The 17,967-nt window shown below is 37.3% G+C and overlaps 1 protein-coding gene across 2 annotated transcripts in view; it reads right to left on the bottom strand.

Moving 5' to 3' along the window:
- LOC309408175 (ubiquitin carboxyl-terminal hydrolase 12-like) overlaps window positions 1–17,967 on the bottom strand; it is a gene marked incomplete at both ends in the record, with an annotated part of 29,808 nt that overhangs the window by 10,923 nt on the left and 918 nt on the right. Inside the window, 2 exons of one of the 2 annotated variants that reach the window (XM_082003947.1) lie at window positions 627–840; window positions 4,998–5,078. In XM_082003947.1, the coding sequence (XP_081860073.1) occupies window positions 627–840; window positions 4,998–5,078 (295 nt within the window). The remainder of the gene's footprint in view (window positions 1–626; window positions 841–4,997; window positions 5,079–17,967) is intronic. The other variant, XM_082003946.1, reaches the window with a different exon arrangement.

Raw genomic sequence — 17,967 nt, 5'->3', positions numbered from 1 at the left:
GGGAAAGAAATAAAGAAATTCAGATGTGTTGCCTTTGGCCATTAGCTCATTAAGTCCAGCATCAAGGGGCAAAAATCCCCTACTATAAGTTTGTTATCTTTTCAAGTTCAAGCAGAGATGATAAATCAACATAAAGAAATCTTCCCCACAAAGTAGCTCTGGAAAATAACCACGAGTTCTCATCATAAGGAATTTATCCTACTGCAAATGTAAGAAAGCAGACTAAGGGTGGTTCAGTCTCCTTAGAGAGCTCAACTTTGACCACCTCCATGATGTCTGTTTAGCCCATGACAATTTCTAGCAATACCAAAGTGTGCTGACTTGCAGCAGATCTCTACAGGACATGACGCCAACATGGAATAACTGCAGTACTGAGACTTGTGTACATGCCCTCTACTTGGTCTAAGCAAGTACAGAAACAAAGATAATCCTCTTATGACACAGCACAGTTCTGATACAATCTCTGTTCCTATGCCACAGAGGTGGTGAAATTCACACCACAAAAGAGAGTTCAAAAATCTTCCAGAAATCTGTTAAAACTTGACAATTTGGACTCACTTAAAAAGGAAGTTGTGTTTATGTTTTATATGCTTCAATCTGCATAAAAATTTTATTTATTCATTTACCATTTTCTTTCCTCAATCGGGAAATAAATTTCTTGGGTGGGATGACTCCCACCTTCTTCTTTTGCGTAGCAATACTGTTGAAGAGATCAGAGAGGCATGTCAGGAGGCTTTCCTTCTTTCGAGGCTGCACTTTGTATGCCAAAACTTTTTCCCGAAATGGACGACAAAAATAAAGTGCCTGTAAGACTGAGTTGCAGTAGCAGGTATTGCCGAACTGGTTAAAACAGAACAAAAGGAAAACAAACATTTTCATATTAGGTCTATTAAAAAGTCATAACAGAAAGAGACATTAAGAATGTCACATACTGAAAATGGAAAAGTCGTCTGTCAGAGTTCATTTACTGGGGAAAATACTAGTAGGCATGGTGGCAAAGACTCATCCTTGCATCATCACAGCTGCTAACAGCAAGAAAAGAAAGAGAAGACAACAGTCACAGTGATACTAGGAACCAAAAAAAAAAGCAGGAACCCACTGGCAAAAGAAAAATTCCAATTGAGGGCTCGTTACAAAATCAAAACTTCTGGAGCCACGGCATGCTACTAATCCTGACAGGGGAGATCCTGCTGATACTGATGTGGAGGGGTGCCAACGACACAGCAGGACAGAGGGACAAGAAAACAGAAAAAGGAAGAGGCAGCATCCGTCAGCATCACTGCGTCCCAGCTGCATTACAGTAACAAGGGCTCAATGCATGAATTCGTACGTTAGATTTGCCTGCGTCAGATACACAAAGTACTTTTTAGAGATAGTTAGCAAGGTTTCTGTTAAATATTTCCTGCTTATAATGAAATATTATGAGAAGTACATGATGCAGGCAAGTCCAAAGAGCAGCTGTTTTACATCTGCCGTATCTGAAGGTAGTGTCATTTCAGAGAAGGGAGGACAGCGATAACAACTTCCAGAGGCAGTGTTCCACATTGCTTAACAAGAAGAAACACTCAGACCGCCAAGATATTAGCATATCATCTACAAGAAATACACCATGTTTTTTTGAGATGTTTCTTTGCAATTTGTTGTGCAACTGTATTGTACAATGCTGTTGCTTCAAAAACGTGGAACAAATTCTGGGCTTGCCAGTCCCCAGATATTCTGGTAATGAGATTCTGCATCTCAAGAGTATTGAGAGCAAAATATTTTAAATAAACAAAACGAGCATACAAATCTGACTACAGAACACAGACTATTTTGTTAAGTGGTACTCAGAGAGTATGGTCACTACTGTTCACCAAAATTGGGTGTGAATATTGTAGCAGAATGATTCAAGTTAATAATCAGTTTGCTGATCAAAACAGAAAATTAACAGTTTAATTCACGCAGATAAAAAGGTTACAGCATTATAGTTACATTAACATTAATTTATACCATACGCAAAAAACAAGAAACAACAGTTAAACCTTATTGACATGAGGAAAACAAATGTGCAAGCTGAACACACATGTGACTTAGGATAGAACCCGACTTACATGCTTGTTAGTGACCTAGAGAAACAAATAAGCATCGTGCTAACTAAATTTGCATACAAGACAAAACAGGCAAGAGAACTACCAAAAGTCTGATTAAAGAGCATTGTTTTCAGATGAGTTTGTCTATAATAATAGCAGAAAAGTAAGAGACAGAAGAAACTACAAATTAGCTATCTTAAGATAGCTAAAGGAAGGTCATTGTGCATCTTAAGACAAAAAAGTTTACAAAGGAAGCAGTTAATGAGATTTCAAGACTGTATTCATGGAGAAATCATGTCAAAAACCATGAAGTCAACTGGTTAAACACATCCTGCTTTGATGCTACCCACAAGGACAGAAATTATTAGAACCAAACTAAATGGAAGAGTTAAAGGAGTTAAAGAATTAAAATTCCATCCAAATAGCTTTAAAAATTCCTGACAGTAAGATGCAAGATGCTTTGCAGTAGTCAAAGTAATACGGTGAAAAACAATCACTTTATGGCATGCTTTAGGTTTTAAAAATGTCCTTCTAAATAGTATTTCAATTCTCTTTCTTTGCTACCGCCTTTACATAAAGTAACATGGAAGAACTTTTATTTCTGAAGTCAATATATTGCATGTTAGATATTCTACTGCATGCCAAGTGCTTTACAAAGAGACCACATAATGCATTTTATTTCAGCAATTCTGACTTTTTTTTTTTTCATATTAGAACAAAATCCTTCCAGCTTTAAGCAATTCAGGGCCTTGGGAAACTTCTGAATATCTCAATTATTGATTTCTGTATTAGAGACAGTTCTCAACAAATAAACAGTATTATGTAACAGTGTCACGCTTTTAAACTGCAATCAGTTTGCATTTAGAAATACAAAATACTCAGATCTTTCCAACCACGACCTTAACTTTGCTAGAAATTCTGCCTGAAAAAACAAAGAGGGCTCTAACCACTTGTGTTCAACAGAACCCCAAAAACCAGATTGGCAAGGCAGTTCTCAATGGGTTGATGGATATTTCCAAACCTGGAGCTACATGCACAGATCAAATACACAAGTACTGTATAAAGTCTAATGTGACCTAAAAGGTTTAAAATATTTTTTTCATGGCTTCTCTGGTACAAATAAATATTTTAAATAGATGCCAAAACATAGGGGGTTTTTTTGCTTTAACTGTATTTAGAGTCAACATTACCTAACTTCATAAGAACTTGTAAAATTTTACACTTTCAATGTAAAAGTAAAGTTTGAAGGCTTATTTTACAATAGAAGCTTTTTAAAATGAAAACTGAGATGAAATTCTAGAATGAAAACATTGTTCCATCCCTCTTGCACTTCAGTTCAACATTACACCTAATCTATTTTAACAGGCTGTCAGAAAGAGCAGTCCGACTTTCCTCCCATATACTCCACAGTGGCTTTAGCAATAGTTTGACTGCAGGCAAGCTGGTTCAGCTCACTGGTACAAAGAGAAAATAACTTAAAAAACACAGATTTAAAGCCTCCATTGTCCATGGGTTCAACACCTGATACTATCTGCAGTGCAACCACATGTTTACTAGTAGCAATGCTGAAGTCATGAAACTGCCCTCTTTAAAGTGCTCCAAGTAATTTCAAATCATGAAAGAACTAGAAATAACTTAGTTAAAAGCTGTGCAGAACAACAGCACGAAAATGAACATCCTAAAGAAACTGGTTGCAAGGAATAAAGCACAACAGTGTTAGTCATATATTGTCCTTCAAAACAGAGAATGGATGTGGTTATAATAATTCTGGTTATTTTTAGAATGCTATTTTTCCTCTTCACACTATTCATCACTCTGCTATTTATGTTACAATTGGAGATGCCTTCCATTTTTCTCATTATGGTGCAAACCTCAGCAGCTTTGGAATGGCCATTAACGCCATACTTAAGGAATATAACTCAATGTGTTTAGATAGTTTGGTCTCTAAGAACACAAATGGCTAGAAACCCACACAGAAGTCAATTAAACGAGTGTCTCAGGCTGCCACAAATCACACTTTAGCAGCTAGGTTAACCTTACTTCATGTGTCAAAAGATTTCAGTTTTCAACAAAATGTACCTGGATGACCAGCACACAGAAGCATACGTATGTTTCTAGTGAGTTTTGACAAAACTGCCTTTTCACATCATAAATATGATGCTACAGAACCACTGTTTCTATTAACTAACTTCCTACATTCATTGGTAAAAGATGTCACAGGCACAACAGCTGCCTTTCTCCTCCAGAAGCACTGTCAAGATCAACATCAATGCTCCGTTCTCTCCAGTTAATTTAGGGAGACAATTCTTATTGCCCAACAGATCCCAGTCAAGTCAGACCTACACAAACTGACAGATACAAAAAAATACATCTTTTTTTAAGGATTCAGTTTCACAAGGCTATCAAAAAAATGTATTACTACATGTAAGAAAGTTATTGACCAAGTCAATGTCATTCATCTCCTGGCTATGTCCTTGCATAGAAGAACTTCCACTAATCCCAAGAGTAATGTGTTTTTAGAAAAGTAACACATTTTCATTTTAAAGCCTCAAGGCCCCCATACACTGCAGCATCAGTGTAAAATCAAATCTCTCTTCTCTAGAAAAGCGTAGGAACAATCTACACACTTTATTAGTTAATGTCCTTTCCAGCTAAATATTAAAATCCTGCAATTAGAAATGAACCTGCGTAGGAAGGTTTCTCTCAAAGACTTTATTATAAATACACTTATTTTTCTGTATTTAAGATGAAATTTGTATCTTGGTTAATAACAAGGCATAGCACCATACTGCAGGATGTGGTGTCTCTGCAGAGCCCCATTTTAAGTTAGAAGTGCTCACAGATAAAGTTCTAACAGAGAATCCTGTTAAATTCAGAATTAGGATACAAATTAAAAAACAGCATTTCAACCATAAAAAATTCACTTACATTCACCAAGCCAAAATAATGCTCATTCACAGGGAACTGTTCAGGACCAATCTCTTTCTCCAAAGCAGAGGCATTGGCGCCCTACAAAGAAACAGTATGTTTATGTTAGAGAGAAAAAAAAAACCTTCCTAATAAAATCCAACAGAATTCATACTACTCCTATAAAAACAAAGAAGCTAAGAAAGTAAGTTACTTCCATTAAGAATTAAAATGTCGTTTTTCCTATGTTCTTCAAAATGAGATCAATATGATGCTTTCTTATTACAAAAGGTACCATGGTTTCACTTAAAAACTCCACTTCATCAGCTGGAATTAGAGCTATTTGATGTAACAGAAAGGTTTTTTACATTTGCATTTATTTGAAAATTAACAACAAGGAATTTGTTCTCACTTAAGACTTCAGGTTATTCACAGTGACCTAGAAACACCAATTTAAATTTAGCCAAGAATGCATTGTAAAAATAAAGAAACTTATAACACAGAGAACTTCTAAACCTGGAAGACAGAAACCATACGGGCTACAAATCCCATGAAAGAAAAAATGTCTTTTTGTGATGTGGACTGCACAAACGGTTTGATGTGGCTGTTTATTATTTGCATCTTATATAAAGAATTCTTGAAAAAAATCTTGCCTTCACTGACACTTTACATTAGAAATACTGTAATTTTCTAACTTTATTTCTGGAAAGTACTACGGACAAGTGAAGCATGATTACAAAACCTAAAAAGAATGGAAAGAAGAATTTTAACAGATAGTCCTCAAACTCAGATCACCTAAAAGTGCTTTGGCTTTGCTATCCTTAATTTAAAGGCGATGCATTAAGCTTACAGTGCATTTTGATACACCCCTGAGTCTCCAGAAATACGAGCATAGAACTATTTTAGATACAACTGAAAAACACCACTATACATCCATATGGTCTTACTTGTCACATAGAACAAGAACTAAAGCATACCAACATTTCAGTTTCAATTTTAACTTTGTCTACTTCAAATTCTACGTGGTTTCTGCATCTCTTTCCAGCTTTTCCCTTTTTTTTAATCCACCAATACTTTATACCTGAGCTTCCACTTGGGATTTGGTACCTTCCCTCCTACCACTCCATCTTGTTCCCTAATGTTTCTTGCTGATCTACCAACATCTTAGCTGCATCTCTGCCATCATCTAAGGAGTTACAATCATTAATGCAGAATCCAAGCACTTTGCATTCTTGGCTTCTGTTTTAAATATCCAAGTCACTCCACCTATAACCTTCTGCAAATAGTAAACAGAGATCTTACTGCACAGATAAGCCATCTTAAAAGACCTCAGAAAAGCACTAAACAAACAAAAATTACAGTCCAGCAAAGTTCAATTCATCTATTTCCCTGAAGCTAGTAATGTTTTTTAATTGCTCAGTAAATATTCCAATCATTTCCATTAGCATTCTGCTATTAATATAAACAACAGACAAGTAGAGACTGTATAGACAGTTCTATCTAGATTGTCTTTAAGAAAGAAATAACTGAAAATTTTCTGACAAACAGGAAACCAAGAAACAATTTAGTTTAACAGGAGGAATGGAAACTCTGTAGTTTGATCTCCCACATCAGATTTACAGTGAATTACATATATCAAGAGACAGAAAATGAGGAAGGCTCAAAATTGGGTAAAAAACCACAGAAACATTCACTAGATTTACAAACAAGACTCTTCGCAAGCAGCAATTATACAAAAATTTTTTTGCAGCATCAGTGCCAGTTCAAGCAGCTCCTCTCATTTGTTTCCCTACATCTATTCCCTGCTTCCAAGTACCTCTTTTTCCCTCCACTATCTCCCCCCAAAAAACCCCAGACCAAACTAGACATAAGAATAGCTATCTGCAAGGAGGAATTGCCGATTCCTCTCTCTCCAAAACCTACTGCAGCTCTTCACTCCAATTCTTCTGATCAGCAGGGTGACGCTGGGTAACAGCGTAACAGATTATAACCTACGTGCTACGTGAACACACCAGAAGAGGTGATGCTGGCTTTGAAAAATTTTCAGTCTTGAAATCAGAACTGATGCTAAGTGAAGATCCTTTACTCTTAGTTCTGCATGTTTCAAAATTAAAGGAGGGCATATGCGTAAAAGCTGCAAGTTTGTGAAATTCAGTTTAATTTCTCTGAACTGTCTTCTCACCTCCTCACTGACCTCCAATACTGTATTAGAGAAACACTGGCAAAACAGAGAACTGAAGCAGGTACCACAACTTACAGAACTAGTGAAACTAGAAAACTCGAATACTCCAGTCTGTAAAGCAACACGTGGAATAAATATCCGAACAAAGAAATAAAAGCATAAGAACTGTAATTTTTAACAAAAGTATGCTATAAAGAATTTAATAACCTACCATAAACCAGTGTTGCAATTCAACTAAACCACCAACCCGTATTCCACACGTACCTACCCATTTAACCTAACAGGTTACATGTGCCTTTTTTTTTTTCCCCCCAAGTGCTTCCTTTATCTGCTGCCCAAACATTGTAAATTTGGGGAAGTTAACTGCAGGGGCAGATTGAAAATTAAGGTTTCCTTAATAAATTAAATGCTAAAGTTAGTCAAACAGCCACAGAAGCTAAATTAACCTAATGTTTAGTTGCAATGTTTCTGAAGTTTCTTGTCAGGGAACCTTTTAAATTGGCGTATGAAAATCATGAAAACCAAAACAGGACTCAAAGTAACTGTGGGAGGAATCAAAAATCACAAGCTAGTCATAAACAATTCTGAAGCTGCAAACTTGCAAATTAAATAATACCCAACATACTGAAGAGGCTCTACAAAATGCACATGCCTAGCACACCACAATAAAATAACTACATTGCAAACAGTATAGAGTGATTTATCACGGAGTCAATGCCCAGAACTACACTATGCAAGGCAACAAGTATGTAGGAAAAAAAGCACAAATCGGCCATGTTTTCGTGAGTAAGGCTGCATGACTGGAGTCAAAGTTCAACTACTCACGTGATCTTTGCAACTAAATTTGCAACTAGCAAATTAACCAACTGGAGATCAAACCTAGTGCAGCATGAACCATGTCTTGCTGTAATGAAGCCTAATAAGCTTTGTTTTCAGACTGATAGTTGTTATACACATTTTCCCACCCTCGCTAAAAGATTTTTCCATCTGGATAAATGTTGCTGCCTCAGATCACATAAATATTTGCTCATAAGGAACAACACACACTTCATAATTTTGGAAACATAAAAGTCACATTTCTCATCCAGAAATAAAATCTCATGAAAGTGGCAAGTGTAAAATGTATGAAAATTTATATTTCATGAATCAAGAGACATGCATCTCTTCTGGGGAGCCACAGACAAAGTATTCTGCACCTCACAGTACTTTACACATCTAAAAACCTGAGAAAAATCAATACTGTTTTGCTAAACTATGATATACCTTGTGGGAGCAATAATAAATGGCAAGAAAAAGAAAAATCACTAATACATATCAATTGAGTTTGCTTGGCATATAAAAGCTAAGCAAATAACGTACACTAAAATACAGCTAAATATAAGGCTTAACGCAAGAGATTAGAATTGACTTCTCATTGCTAGCCCAAGATAAATAAATGCATCTTATAAAAAACCCCAGAAGTACATCCTTGAGCATTCTAGGAGGTCTAAGGAAATGCTCTGAAGGAACTGCTCTGCTACTCCGGTTCAGGAAGAGATGATGAAACTTTCTGTACACAGTTCTGTGAGCAGAAACAATACACAAATTTATACGGTCACCACATAATTACTGAATGAGGAAAACACCCCCCTAGTTTAACTAAAGTGGTAATACTGTTTTACTTGTATAATTAGACTCTCAGAAACATGTGAATTTAACACTTCCACATTGGTGCAGGAGGTGACAACTAAAGTTTCAGCAACTTGTAATCAGGATCTGTAATTTTCTAGAAATTACTATGGCTTAAAATGTTGTTTCAGAGGTTGGTGGAACTTTTCAAGAGCTCCCCTATTCTGTTCACACCCCCACTAGCAGAACTGACTGAATTCAGAGAGTGAGCAAGCGTAGCTCAGTGGGTTTCTGCAGTGCCGGCACTATTAGTCAAATGGAAAAATGGAAAGCTGCCTAGCCCACCTGAACTACCACCATTTTAGCAGTTCAGAATAATAGATACAGCTAACAATGGTCAAGACAACCCCAACAGACCAACAACAAAATATTTTCTGTTATAAGCATATTAGCTGATTAAAAAAAGGGACCTATCTAGGAACATTGGTGCTCACTGATTTCCATCAGAAAAGACAAGGAATGTATTTAAAAAACATCCCATATACTGAACTTTAAAGTATCAAACAAAAGCACAGAGAATTGTTAATATTCAAATTTTCCTCGATTTTTCATACCAAGTCAGTGAGGGACATCACACCAACATTTGACATGTATGAGATACAGGGAAGATAGGATTGAATAAAACTAGTATTTACCTGAAGAACACCAAAAAGGTCTCTAAGGCTGGTTTTGTTGAGTTTGGTAAAGCAAAAAGAGATGGTAAAGTAAAAAGGGACATGAAAAGACCAGTTTCAAAAACTTTTACTTGAGGTAGCTAAGCAAGTCATCACAGATGAAGTGATCCCACAGTATAGCTGACATTTTAACTGAATAACCCATCAAAACCAGAATAAAGATGTATCAAGTCTTCCAACTTGTAAACTGTGAGTCCTTTTTGCTTGGCAGAGTAGTCTTAAAGATTTATTTCCAGTTCAATAAACCATGCAAGTGGAAAAAACAGTAGTAGACTTCTACTTCTTAGCCAGATTACACCGCTAACTCATTGCATCACCGAAACGAGCTAAGAAAGAAACAGTCTCTTATAAGCTCTACAAACAGTTTGCAACTATTCCTGCAAAGAAAATTAGTATTTTTGCCTGGTCTAGATTTAACTGATTTCAGAAACTGGAAATGTATCAATGCTTTCCAGGAGCTTAAATACTACCATGTCCTTAAACTTATTTGAATTTATAATTATTCCTGTAGACAAATGGCTTATAGATTGCATCACTTAGCTGACAAGAAGCATAAGAAGAAATTATTGTTGGAAGATGAAGAAAAGTTATTACTTTTCTAGTTGCTATATGTAAGTAGCTTTATGGTAGAAATTATAATAAGGCCCAGAGCTGAAGTGTTCTTTTGAAGCTATCGATGAACAGAAGAACTGCTGTCAGTGATTCGTAACAGCTACAGAGCTCAGAAAATGAACTACGGTCAACTGATGAGAGAAATCCGCAGGTCCAGCATCCACATGGTTCTTGCTTCGAGTTATAACTTCTTCCCTTTTCAGTACTACGAATTTTATGAAGTTTCAGTGAAATCCTGAGCCTCCACAAAACTTGGCTCAGAATAGGTGGACTATTATTACAGACTAGCCAACATTACCAGTCAACATTTTTTATCCTGAACTAACACTTTCACACTTTGAAGGAATTCACACTTCCATTTATAAGTATCTACTTTTTGCTGCTATGAAGGTAACTTTGCAGACGTGGGAATGGCTACAAAAGCAATGTCGTACTATCTTGATAAGCATGCAAGCAGACCTCATGAGCATGAAGCAGCTGCTGTTACAGCTTCAGTAAGAAAAGGATCAAAATTAAGCACAACATTGGGTCAGTATCCTTGCTGTTATTCAGAGCTCTTGTCAAAAATAATCAGGTCAATGCTGTACTGCGGCTTAAGCAGAGAGGCACTGAAGCTGTAAAATGAGGGGGGAAAAAAAACAAACACAAAGCAGACGATGGGAAAGGGTTACGAGTAGGAAGGTCCAGCTGTCCTCTTTGCAACAGCCTTGGGATTTGGTGAGGGGAAGGAGAGCAGTTTATGGCATTTAGCATTGCTAAGCTGCAATCCTATCAAGGATTAAGACAGCACACGAGGAGGGCTCAGGCAGCTGTCCTGCACATTTTGGAGGGTGCTGGTTTCACATCTGCTTTGACTGAATGGTGGAGTGTCTCACATGACACTATGGGCTAGGCTGGAAGACAGAAGTACAGTAAAAAACCAAGAAACTACGGTGAAAGAAAACGCATAGTAAGTGAAGATACAAAAAACCCCCAACATTAAAATAGTCATTAAAGGTGACTACTGTGCAAGCAGCATTTCTGACACGCTCTAATTATACAGTGTTTTTGAAATTATTCAGGAAAAATCCATGCAACAGCAGATTGACAATGGATTGATAACCATTCATTACTAGCTCAACATAATGAGACAAAATACTAAAGATTTTTTTGGCTTCTTAGATGGACACTGAAATTTAGAGACGCCTAAACAGACAGTACACTTGTCAAACAAATGTTACTAGAGTTTTTTAAATGCTAACAAGGATAAAGTAGTTGCTTAAAGTACAAGAAAAGGAAGGAATTAGAGCCATGAAGCCCTTCTCATCTTTTCAAAAAATACAACCAGAATCTTGCAGTTTGTTTCTTTTTTTAATACTAAAGATCCTGACAAAATCTACAAGAAGTCCGAGTAAGTCATTGCTGTGCTTATTTTGGGGTGCTTTGCTATTTTTAGATGCTCGTTTGTGTACAGCAGGACATTTTCAGAAGAGAATTCTTAAAATCTGGATGTGTATGTATTACCGCTGCTGAAGTCCCAGAAATATTGCTATCGGTACACCGTATGATGTTTAAACGGTAGTTTCCTATGCTTGCCTATATAACTTGAGCTGCTTTAGCCCTATCTAAAATACACACAAGACTAATCTCATCAGAAGATTACTTTTAACGAGCTAGAGAGAGTCAGTTAATTTAAAACATCCTCCATAAAGTTCATGGAAAACTGAAGATACAGCCTCTCTTCAAGGATAAATTAATGTTTTGCGCTGAGTTAAAAAAAAATAGTAATTTCAACATTATGTGCTTTTTACACAAGCCTTTTATCCTTCTCCCATTGCAATGAGTATCATTCAGTTCAAATGAAGCAGTTAAAGCATCGCAACTTAGGATATTTCTAAACTTTTATTACAGCTGCTCAGAATCTGTTTAGCATGGTTGGTGTAACAGCCTGTTGAAATAACAATCCCTTATGATATACTAGCTTGGGCTCAACACGATACTAACTCAGCTTTTGGATTGGAACCAGCTTATTCCCACCAATTGCAGAGCATGCACCTGCCTCCAAAAGACACTTCCCTTAAAGAAAGGCAAAGAAAGGAAAGATACCTAGGAGATATTTCAGCGTCCAGAACATATCTGATGCACAGGTCTTGCTGAAGTCTCTAATTATTCATTTGAGACTTTCTTTTTAACAAATTAGAGCAGGATAAAAAGCTGGGAAGCAGCTTTCAAGTTGTGCAGAAAGGCTCCAAGGGACACCATCATGTAGCCCTCAAGATTAGAAAACGTGGTCAAATATGCTGCATGACTGGAAAGTGATTTTTAAAGAGTGAGTGAACCAACCAAACAATAAAAAATGGGAAAGAAAAGAACACATAGGCCAAACCAGAGCTACTTAAAACCTTTCAGGAAAGAAGACTGAATGAGATGATGCATTTCATAAAGTCGGCTGCACTTACTTTTCTGTATTAGCCATGGTAACAGTTCAGCTTCAGGACTATTGAAATTACCATGTGGGGGAGTACAGAAAGGAGAAGAACTGGGATTGTATTTCTAAAAGTTTACAGAACATACTGTCATGATTTTCGAAACACAGAATAAGATGTTGCTTCCCCATCTTTTAAAACTCCTTGGTTTTGTAGCACTGAAGTCAGATAAAAAGGGTTGTCAGCTAAGCTATCACTCACTATGATTTGGGTTTGAAATTATCCCTTTTCATGCATCCAGGAAGGCTGCTGTTCTTGGCATAACAAATTATGGTAAATTGAACTTTGGATTCCAAGCACATAGCATGCTTATGCAGGCAAAACAAACTGACTATCTTGAAAGGAGCAGGTATAACAGTGTCACAGACTCTGCAAGACTCCACGTTTCCAAATACTACAGAATCTTCTTAATCTGCACACTTGTTCCGTGCACACAGCGAAGGCTGGTTTTGCACACTCTTCAGTACGGAGTAAAGCTTAGAGAGCACCCCTGCCTACTGCCAGTATCATCGAGACCACAGTGAAATTAGAAAATACTGTATTTCAAAATAAGTTTACTACTGTGAAGGGTTTAAAACCTGCAGTCTTAATTGGAGTGTTTTTAAACAAATTAATACAGAATGCTTTGCAAACTGTTTCACGTAAATGTTTATTCAATTAGGAGCTGGTCTTGCAAGGTCCACAGGTTCTACGCCTCACAAAGGTAAAGCATGTCACATACACTTGTGAAATTCTGTAATTTTATGCTCTTTAAAATTAGATAGTAAAGCTAGGCTCCAGTAAAAAGGACAGATGGAAAGGATGCTGGATTAAGGGTAGAAGCACAGAAACTACTGCTTAGTCTTGACCTTTGACCTAGTAACACACCTAAGAGTAGATGTCTTGCTAGTACAGTGCTCCGATATTTTACAGCTTTTTGGCCCCCTAAAAGAACAAACACAAACAGATCTACAGGCACACTCAAGGCCCAATGTTTACCAGTATTGTTCTTTTGTGAGTTGGTAATAAGATTTTATCATGACCTTCACACATCAAACAGTGGAGGAACAATACTGTAAAAAGTGAGCAAGTGGGTGCTGACAGGAGGCAAAACGTAACACCACAGATTTATGAAGCGGTTGTAACTTCAGACATTACACATGTGCAGGTTAAACAGGCACAGAGGTATGGCAGTAAAATTCAGACACAGGGCCCATCAGTGGATCTGAACGTGTATATATTCACAACTCTGTGCATGACAGGTTAAGTGGATAAATCAGAGAACAGTTTGGGTTGGAAGGGACCTTTAAAGGTCATCTAGTCCAAGCCCCTGCAGTGAGCAGGGACATCTTCAAGTAGATAATGTCGCTCAGAGCCCCATCCAACCTGACCACGAATGTTTCCAGGGATGGGGCATATCTACAACCTCTCCGGGCACCTCACTGAAAAATGTCTTCCTTTATCTAGCCTAAATCTATCCTCTTTTAGTTCAAAACTGTTACCCCTTGTCCTATCACAACAGGCCCTGCTAAAAAGTTTGTCCCCATCTTTCTTATAAACCCCCTTTAAGTATCCACTAGGGAAGGAGTTAAAAATACAAAATGTGACATAAGAAACAAAACACAATGATCTGCAGTGCAGCCCTTTATTTTGGCAACAAGTCTAGGCATCTCCCAAATTGACATCTGTAAGAGCAAATACTGAAAACCATTTATTTTTTAATAGGAACAGGATACTAAGTGATGTGCATGTAAACACAGATTACTTCAATGTATTAAAAGCATTTGCTCAAAACCCTGATTAAAAACCAAAACAAGAAAGATCGAACAATACAGAGCACCTCTTGAACTATCTACACTGTTATTTTAACATCTTTTCCCAGGTATTCATACCTCATTTTTAAATTGTAACAGCTCTGTCGTAGAGGTCCTCTAGTATAATTAATACTAGTTTCAACTAATGAACCATATGCTACCCCTAGCTTCCTCAAGTACTCCATGGCACAACACAGTTAGGATCTCTCATTTTCCCAGGGATAGTGAAGTCATGAAGTTTATAGTCAATCTGTGATCAGAACAGACACCAGAACAGCAGAAAAACTCATCTATGTGGTAGTTCAGGACTCCTGTAAAATCCTAAAAATCATTCAAAGGAAACCTGGAAATATCCACCTGAGCTGGTTATTAACTGCAGGCTGCGTGGCTGCTTGGCACAGGCTTACATCTCCAAACTGCTACAAGGGCAAAATCTGGAGAAGGCATCAGTAACCACCCATCACACACAGGATTAAACTAGAGTACAAACGGCATGCGGAAAAACCTTGCACAAAGTGACCTACTAGCTGGTTTGCAAAGGGTTACACACTTTTTTCCCCTAAAACAAAGCAGGTTATTCTCAAGCTGGATTTTAAGTGCAAAAAATGAGTATTTATTTCCTTCAGCTTAAGAAGTCAATCAAGAAGCAGAGCACTGCTGGAACAGAAGTCTGCTTAGCTAGCTCTACTTTTATCCTCCCTTCTTTCCACTTCCTCAGTGATACCTTCCCAGCTATAAATCCTATTTATCTGATCAAGCTAAAACAAAGTTCTATGAATAAATGTGAAACAGCAGTAAGGCACATCAGTGACATGAAAGCCCTGCTTGAACTGAATAGTGTAAATTATTCAGGTGGCAAATGGAAATGTATTACTTACAAATGATTCAGTCATCTCTTCTTTAGCACTGAAGTTAATAATTATATCCACGCTGTACTGATTCAGAGGAGTAGAATAAGACTACCACCAATTTGTATACTGGATATGAGTTCTTCAGGCATGTCTTACTGGATTAGCAAACATTTAGGCATGAATCTAGGGGTAGTGTCCCTAATTAGCCTACCAAGAAACACCAATATTTCTGATAACACCTTACTACAGGCTTTTCACAAAATTAGCTGTCAGAGAGGAAAAAAGCAGACCTGTGCTTCACACCATGCTCCATTCTAGTGTTCCATTTTGCTTCTCCAACCAAAAAAAGTTATTGTCAATGCAACAAAACACCCGACTCAAAAACTCATATTCCTGATTAGATGATGCAGTCAGATCCATGGAAATACAGCCCTCCTTGCTCGCTCTCCTCAGTCAAGACAGGATTTGCATCTGTCCATGACCACGCATATGCTACAGAACTACAAAGATAACACTTTTAAATATTTTCAAAACAGGAGTTATGCATTTTTCACAAAGGGTAACAAAATGCCTCAACAGTGCTTTCTATTTGACCCTCCCAGCTAATTTTGCAGTTGCTTGCAAAAAGAAAAACAAAACCACCTAGAGCCCATGGTAAAGATAAGGGCTGGGAAACAAAATTAAGTCAAAGGGACACAGCAGAGAACCAGAGCTCTAGTTGGTAGCTCTTGGCTATGGATGTGTCTTGCCGTGTGGTGTTAGCAGCCTTACCAAGCAATAAATCATACTCAAATGAACAAGTATTTTCCTAGGAGGTTCCAATCTTCACAACACTATAGTTGCCACGTGAATGTTATGCAGTTGCTGAAAAAGAGACAGTGCTCACATAAAGGAAGTGCAACAATCACGAGGCACGCGAGAGATGATCCACAGTACAAAAACCTGAAGTTATTTTAGGGAGGGGGATATGATTAAAGTTATAACTACGCTACTGTCTACTCATGAGATCAAGCATTGAATTTAATTTTTAAAGAGATATTGCAGAAGAGTGGAGTGTCTGAGCTAGAAAGTCAGAAACACCTAATGCTGATTGACTGAGGGGTCTGAGACTGGCATAAACCTGTGTTTCAGTTCTCCAGTCTCAAGCAGAGATAATGACTAGAAGTGCCAGTAAAAACTGTATCCTTTACTAAAAAAATGTGAAGTACTGTACAATCACTACATATTAGTATAATCCTGAAGAAAGTAGTTTCCCAAAGCGACTGTGTTAATGTAACCAAGTGTTTTTATGAACACTTTCGGTTTTCATAGTCGCATTATGACAAAGCAAACAGTATTTTTACTTCCTCAATGTTAATTGAAGTAGATGCAAATAAAAAGTGATTCAGTTTTAAAATATAGCACACAGACCTTAATTTTCCTGGGCTAGCTGAAGAAAAAACAGTGAGATTGACCGTAAGTTTAGCCAAGCTATAAAATGCACTTAAAACACCAATGCTGAAAAATTCCACAGCATTTCTTTAAACAGCTATATAAGAAATTTGGAAGCAAGTTTCGTACAATTATTTAGTGCTAGCACTGCTCACCATTTTCTGCAGAGAAATGAAACAGAGTTCTCCACTTGAAACAAAAACAGTAAGGAGAACCTGCTTCCCCCAGAGCTGCAATGATGTAAAAAATCTCCTATTTGAAAAAAAGCACAGTATTTCAGAAAGGATATTAGTAGGCTAGAAATATCTGCTTAGCTTTCTTCTATCATCCCAGCCAAAATCAACGTAACCGCAGGAGCAAAAATGAATCCAAGATTAAGTACATACAGCCAAAGTCTAAAAACAAATCACAAACACTGGAATGGCTGCATTCAGGTTTGGCTACATACTCACAGGAAAATGCATTGCCTTACATTTGCCCTCTTAATCTGAGGCTCAGTCAGCTGATCTCAGGAATGCATCCAAAATATTATATGGGATTGAGTCAATCACTTGCCTCTGGGGTGCAGAACTCCACAACGAAGTCATGATTCAGCCACCTCTCATGACCTTAATTTCACCTGTGTTTGTGATGGGCAATTAAAAATACAAATTACATTGAAAAAAAAAGTCAAGTAATACTAGTGAAGTATGAAGTTCTGGGAAGTCTTCTGCAATACTTTAAGATCAGATATCCACTGCCACAAATTGAAAAAAAAAAACAAAAAACTCTCTTGTTAAGAGTATTACTATGAAACTCCAAACACTCAGCTTTGTACCGCACCACTGTGGTTCAGCTCAATTGGATCTCAAACTAATCAAGACCAGTAGTCAGTACCTACATGGAAAAGAAAGAGAAAAACCCTGCAGCCTTTACACACAGGTGGAATCCCTCTGACCAAGTTGGTATGCAAGAGCCCTTTTTGACACCGCAGCCTACTCTCTGGTTTGCTATTGTTTCAAATGAAATCTAAACCCAAAGTTTGACCCCCTGGAGCAATTACAATGTGGGACTACGAAAAATCAAATGCTTAAAATTGAATACTCTCAGCCTGTTTCTAAGTTGGATTTTGGCAACTCAAACCACTGTTATAGTTTATACTGATTAAACTCCTTATAGTAATGATCTTTGTGAAATGTTTAAATGGCGTATCATTAACAAGATGTAATATTTTATTATGAGTCAGCTCTGGTTCAGTGCTAGACAAACCACTTGCTGGCCTCTATTTACGCAGCAACATAACTTCATTAAAAATTCTGCATAATCATGCAATTAC

The sequence above is a fragment of the Phaethon aethereus genome, assembly GCF_964289735.1.
Source record: "Phaethon aethereus genome assembly, chromosome: 10".
NCBI classification, from domain to species: domain Eukaryota; kingdom Metazoa; phylum Chordata; class Aves; order Phaethontiformes; family Phaethontidae; genus Phaethon; species Phaethon aethereus.
Note: the sequence above shows the minus strand (reverse complement) of the source record. Positions and strands in the feature narration are given on the sequence as shown.